The sequence below is a fragment of the Mus pahari genome, chromosome 19 (assembly GCF_900095145.1).
Source record: "Mus pahari chromosome 19, PAHARI_EIJ_v1.1, whole genome shotgun sequence".
NCBI classification, from domain to species: Eukaryota; Metazoa; Chordata; class Mammalia; order Rodentia; family Muridae; genus Mus; species Mus pahari.
Window position 1 is genome coordinate 20,126,583 of NC_034608.1, and position 6,608 is coordinate 20,133,190.

At 52.8% G+C, this 6,608-nt stretch overlaps 1 protein-coding gene across 1 annotated transcript in view; it reads left to right on the forward strand.

Annotated features, from left to right (window-relative positions):
• The window catches only part of Phldb3 (pleckstrin homology like domain family B member 3), an 18,706-nt gene that overhangs the window by 2,732 nt on the left and 9,366 nt on the right, over nt 1-6,608 (forward strand). The window contains exons 4-8 of the mRNA XM_021219830.2: nt 2,431-2,559; nt 3,161-3,319; nt 4,907-5,017; nt 5,141-5,224; nt 5,831-5,944. Coding sequence (XP_021075489.1) covers nt 2,431-2,559; nt 3,161-3,319; nt 4,907-5,017; nt 5,141-5,224; nt 5,831-5,944 — 597 coding nt within the window. The remainder of the gene's footprint in view (nt 1-2,430; nt 2,560-3,160; nt 3,320-4,906; nt 5,018-5,140; nt 5,225-5,830; nt 5,945-6,608) is intronic.

Below are 6,608 nucleotides of genomic sequence, written 5' to 3' on the forward strand. Positions count from 1 at the left end.
TCACTCTGTAGACCAGGCTGGCCTCGAACTCAGAAATCCGCCTGCCTCTGCCTCCTGAGTGCTGGGATTAAAGGCGTGTGCCAACACTGCCTGGCATCTTAAGGTCTTAAAAAAAAAAAGATTAATTAATTAATTATTTGGTGTGTGTGTGTGTGTGTGCATTTGTAACTTTCATGTGAGTGGTCTCTGACCCCTGAAGAAGGAGAATTCAGAACCCCTGAGGCTGGAGTTACAGGTTGTTGCCTGTCATGGCTGCTAGAAGCAAACTCAGCCCCTTTGTAAGAACAGCAGTGCACACTCTTAACCTATCCAGTGTTTTGGTTTTTGAGATAGTATCTCAGGTAGCCCTGGCTGGCCTTGAACTCTGTGTGTAGCTGAGGATGACCTTGAACACCTGTTTGTTTGTTTGTTTGTTTTTTCTGCTTCCATTTCCCAAGCCCTGGGATTTCAGGCAGCACTAGGCCCAGCTGAATTACGTATGTGTTATCCTATAGCAAAAGTGTGGGTGCCGCCTCCCTGTCTTAGCCCTCCTCTTCCTCCTCCACCCTACCCAGGGTCTGTAGCCCAGACTGATGCTGGACTTGAGTTTGAGGATGACTTTGAACTCCTGGTCCCTTGGCTGTCACCGCCCAAGCCCTGGAATTGCAGGCCTGCGTGATGACACCCGGCAAGGATCTGAATCTTCAGTTTGCAGCCAGGATGTGGCTGACCATGTGCCTGTGGGGCCGGTCAGTGCCCCTCTGTTCTCTGGGAGCATGTGGTGGCTTGGCTGTAGAGGCGTGGTGAGATTGCAGCGTGCTCTAATGCTTTCCCACTGTGTCTGAGGGACATCGGCTCTGAGAGTTAGACCTCAGTGAGTCACTCTGATCTTAAGACTCTCTTATCTAAAGATGTGGACATCCCTCCAGGTCACGGCTTGAAAAAGTCATTGTCAGCTGTCTGTCTGTCTGTCGGTCTGTCTGTCTGTCAGGGAGCTGTGTCCCATCACCCTGAGCCCTGATTTCTCTTGAGGTCTAGTTCTGTTTGTCCATGATTCTGGGCTCCAGTCATTTTTTTCCCTCAGACCCAGAAATCTGAGCCCTAAGCCGTACCTGCCTCAGACCTAGGGCTCCAGTCCCCAGCTTTCCTCCCTCTGCTCTGGGATCCTGGCCCCAGCCCTTCTCCCTCAGACCCATGGGCCCAGGACCAGCTTTTCCTCCTCAGTCTATGTTGACCCTTACCTACCATCCTGGAAATCCCTCTTCTCCACAGTGTGACCTTGGTGTCCCTTCTAGCATCAGACGATAACCCTGCCCCTTGCCCTGCATGCCCCTCCCCCTCCCCTTTGAGACCTTCCTGTCTTCTCTCCTTATTTCTTTTCCAGCCACACTTCCCAGGCTTGGCTTAGGCTTGCCCCTTCATTGCTGAAAGTCCTGACCATGGAGATCAGCTCGTAGTTCCATGACTCTACATTTAACCCCAGTGATAGCATTTGACCAAACCAAACATGAACTATACATATGACATGTCAGCCCTGACTGGTGCATCAGATACACCTGGTCAGAGGGCGTGCCTCAGTGGTAAAGCCCCTGCCTAGAATCCCTCAGTGAGGGGCTGGGGGCGTGGCTCAGTGGTAAAGCCCCTGCCTAGAATCCCCCAGTGAGGGGCTGGGGGCGTGGCTCAGTGGTAGAGCCCCTGCCTAGAATCCCCCAGTGAGGGGCTGGGGGGCGTGGCTCAGTNGCCTAGAATCCCCCAGTGAGGGGCTGGGGGCGTGGCTCAGTGGTAGAGCCCCTGCCTAGAATCCCCCAGTGAGGGGCTGGGGGGCGTGGCTCAGTGGTAGAGCCTCTGCCTAGAATCCCCCAGTGAGGGGTTGGGGTGTGGCTTGCAGTGCTGCACTGGTATATCATGCATATGATTCAGTCCACTAGGCTGCAAAAAACCTAAATGAATCAATAATAATAATAATAATAATAATAAGGAGCAGGGAAGAAATGGAGTCCATGCTGCAAGACTGGAGGGCAGGGCCTGAGGCTGGCCTACCTTAACTCTCCATTTTCACACAGCATGACTGTATTTTTACACTCGTGCCTTCATTTGTCTCTCCTTTTGTCCCTCTCTCCTTTCAACCCCCTGGCCTCTCCTTCTCCTATTTGCTTCCTCCCTCCCTTCTTACATCCCACCCTTACTTCCTTTGTAAGGTCTGGCTCTATGACCCAGGCTAGCTTTGAACTTGCCATTCTCCTGTCTCCACCTGTCAAGTGCCGGGTTTATAGGCATATGCCACCTTCCCTGGCTGTCTCTGACTTCTTATTCTGTGTCCTTGGTAATTCCCCTGGGGCAGGGCCATAAGCAGACCTGGGGGTCCTGTCTGAGGAGCAGACACCCCAGCAGGGCCTGGGTCCTGGCTGGGATGTTTCCTTGCCTGAGTCCACAGCCTGTTTGTCTTCTCAGGAGCAGAGGCAGCTGAGCCAGGAGCGGGATCATGTGGAGAGTCTCCGTCAGAGACTCAGGGAGGCCCAAGGACAGCTTGATTCACAGCCAGAGGACCAGAGAGAGCGGCTCTCACAAGGGGTACAAGAGGTGAGGGCTCTTTGGACCTGCTTAGAAATGGATTCCATGTCTGTCTGCCAGTAGGACCCCAAAGTCTTGGCCCAGATCTCTTCCCTCAAACCTGAGTCTAGGCCCCAGCCCTCCTCCCTCAGATGTAAGGTTCTAGGCTCTAGCCCCCCCTCAGATGTAAGGTTCTAGGCCCCAGCCCTCCCCCTCAGATGTAAGGTTCTAGGCCCCAGCCCTCCCCCCTCAGATGTAAGGTTCTAGGCTCTAACCCCCCCTCAGATGTAAGGTTCTAGGCCCCAGCCCTCCCCCTCAGATGTAAGGTTCTAGGCTCTAGCCCTCCCCCCTCAGATGTAAGGTTCTAGGCTCTAGCCCTCCCCCCTCAGATGTAAGGTTCTAGGCCCCAGCCCTCCCCCCTCAGATGTAAGGTTCTAGGCTCTAGCCCTCCTCCCTCAGATGTGGGGTTCTGGGCCCCAGCCCCCTCCCTTGGGTCCATGAGCCCTTCTTCTGACCCAGAGGCCCTGACCTGTCTTCTCCCTTAGATCTAGGGGCCTGGCTAAGGCCCACCAGCTCACTCCTTCCTCAGGGTAGGGATCCAGTCTCCAGTCCCTTGTGTCCCCACCCTCAGATTAGAGAGCAGCTGGATGCAGCCCAACGCACCTATGAGGATCTGGAGTTCCAGCAGCTGGAGCGCGAGAGCCGCGTGGAGGAGGAACGGGAAAGCCCCGCTGTCCGGCCTCCAGACTCCAAGGTCCGGGAACTTCAGGCCAGTGTGGCCCAGCACAGGGTGAGTTCCCCAGACCAGCCTGTCTCCTTCTCCATCCCTGCCTTTCCCCCACTGCCGTGATGGTTCTGGGACAATCACCGTGTCAGACGTGGTGATAACCACATCCATGAGCCACCGACTCTTTACGGTGGGATCTGAGGCGCATCCTTTTGCTTTTTCTTACACTGTAACTGAGGACGGTGAGGGCCATGGTGCTCATGTCATCTTCCCCACTTCGTTCATAAAGGGAAGTGCTGGGTTTTTTGTTTTGTTTTTTTTTTTACTTTTAAATTCATTTACTTATTTATACGTGTGTTAGACTGTGCGTGCCACTGTATTAATAGAAGTCAGAAAGCGGGAGTCCATTCTCCCACTGTATTCCCTGGGATCACACTCATGTCGTGAGGTGTGGCAGCAAGCCCCTTTACCTTCTGAGCCCTCTCGCTAGCCCCAGCCACTCATTCATTCTGTCAAGTTTTACGTTCAGAGTTTGGCCTTGTCCTGTGGGGACAAGCTTAGCTATACGGCTCAGCTTCCCATTTGTGGTTAAACAGTTCTGACTGGGGTCTCCCTCCCACACCTCTTCCGGCAGATAGTCACCCTTTCTCTTTTCCTTCCGTTGGTTTCTGTCTGCGTGGGGCCCAGGCTGCTTGGAACCAGCTGTGTAGCTGAGGACGACTTTAAAGTTGTAATCCTCCTGCCTCAGCCTTCTGAGTGCTGGGATTGCAGATGTGCTCCACCACACCCAGCTTTTGCTGAGGGTGGAACCCAAGACTTCGAGCCTCCCAGGCTAGCACTCTGCCCACTGTGCCACATCTCCAGGCCCTTTGGATTTTGAGATAGGGACTCTGTAGCCAAGGCTGGCCTAGGACTCACTATGTAGCCCAGGCTGGCCTCATATCTGAGGCAATTCTGCCTCAGGCTCTTCAGTGTCACAGTTATGGCTCCCCTTTCTCTGTTCTTTAAGTTATGATGATGATGATGATGATGATGATGATGATGATGATGATTATGGGTTTTTTGGGGGGGGGGGCTGGTTTGTTTTTGTTTTTGTTTTTTGAGACAGCGTTTCTTTTTGTAGCCCTGGCTACTCTGTACTCATTCTGTAGATTTGCCTGCCTCTGCCTCCCACATGCTGGAATCATAGGCATACGCCCCCCACTCCTAAGGTTTATTTTTATGAATTTACTTTAATTATGTGTGTATGAGGCTTGTATGCAAGTGTGTGTGTGTGTGTGTGTGTGTGTGTGTGTGTGTGTGCAGGAGCCCATGGAGGCCATAAGACAGTGTCAGATCCCTTGGAGCTGGAGTAGTTGCCTGTTGTGGGTGCTGGGAACTGAACTTGGGTCCTCTGCAAGACACTCTTAACTTCTGCGCCCCTCTCTCTGATCTTGATGAGTTTCTGGGTCTCCCTTGGCATTTGTCACCAACCCTAGACGTCTTCTGGGCCCTGGCCTCAAAAAAAAAAAAAAAAAAAAGCTCCCAGGGGGCTTAGTGACAGCTCTCCCTCCCCAGTGCCTGAGGTGGGGATACAGGGCACCACGGAGGGTAGCCTGGAGTCCTGGCCTGGGCAGACAAGTGAATGACCAGAGTGGGGGTCCCCTGCAGCGCCGCATCCAGGTCTTGGAGGAGCAGCTCAGGTCTCTGGGAGAGCAGATGGCTGCTGAGAGCTGGGGGCTGAGCAGGAAGAAGGAGGAAGCTGTTCAGGCTCTTACGCAGGTGCGTTTCTGCCCCACCCCCTCACCTCTCAGCTCAGGGTGCCCAGGTAGTCCCCCAAGTCAGATGTTCTATGGGTGTGGCCCTTCTGCCTGTGTTCGCCACGACCTCTCCCTCTCCTCCTAGGAACGGAGCCGGCTGTTCGAGCTCAATTGCCTGCAGGGAACATGTGGTGGGGACTTCTCTGAGCCCGACCAAGCGCTCACCAAGGTAGGGGATTTCCTGTCCCTTCTGGTCCTCCTCCTTCAGACCGGGGCACCTGGGTCCCAGCCTCTCACACCTTCAGGAATCAGGAGTGTGAGCTTCTGGCCCCTCCTTCCTCAGACCCTCCCTTAGACCTCAGAACAAGGATGGCTCGGGCTAGGAGACTGAGCAGTGAAGATTGTTTTCTGGCTCTCCTGTGATTAGACGTTTGCTTTTCCATCTAAGAAATGGACAGGTGCTGGCAGTCTGGTGCTAGAGCATCTGTAAACTGTCAGTGCTCTCTCTCTCTCTGTGTGTGTGTGTGTGTGTGTGTGTGTGTGTGATCTGTCTGCATGTATGTCTGTGTACCACATGCATGCCCAGTACCCAAAGATGCCAGAAGAGGGCGCTGGATCACCCGGGCCTGGAGTTACATATAGATGGTGTGAGCCTCCATATGGGTTGCTGAGAATCAAACTTGGGTCCTCTGAAAGAGCAGCTGGTCTGTGCTTTTAACCACTCAGCCACCTGTCTAGCTCACCTACACCACCTCTCTAGTCCCCCTAGCCCCACCCCACCCCCTGCCCCAACCCTAGCCCCGACTTTCCCCTAACCGTTGCTCTCTCTTTCTAGCTGCTGTTCACACAGAAGACCGACCGTCAGCTGCTGGTGCTGCAGGACCCCACTGCGCATGCTGCAGCCAGCTCCACCTCTTCTTGCCTCTTCTCTGTGCACAGCTCCCTGCAGGTACTGCCCCTCTCTGTTTGCGCATGTGCACACTAGGGAGGGAGGGGCTGGCAGCAGAGGTCCATCAGGAGCCTTCGCTGCTGCTCTCTGCCTAGGGATGAGGGGATGTAAGGATGGATGGGGAAACTTGCTCACAAGATATTAGATTAGATGACTCAAATTTATTCTTATTATTAATCTTTTTTTCATACCACCACGTCTCCCATGCAAGGTGGGAGCCTGTAACTGAAGAGTGAAATTTGAGAGTGACCAACAGGCTACTTTAATGAGGTCTTCTCTCTCTACCCCTCCTGGTCCAGCACTCCGCCTCAGTTTCATATATATATATATATATATATATATATATATATATATATATATATATATATATATATATATATATATCATATACACATACATACACATGCGTGTCTGATGGCCTCGGAGTCTGGAAGAAGGCATCAAATCTCCTAGAACTGAGTTACAGAGGGTTTTGAGCCGCCTTGTGGGTGCTGGGGATCAAACCTCAAGCCCAGGGGACCTGTGGAAGAGCAGCCAGTGCTCCTAACCACTAAACCATCTCTACAGCCCTGCTGATCACTTTAAAAAACTATTTGTTGGCGATTTGTTTTTCCTTTTGAGAATGGTGTACTTGTTCATTAGCCTATTCTTTTTTTTTTTTTTT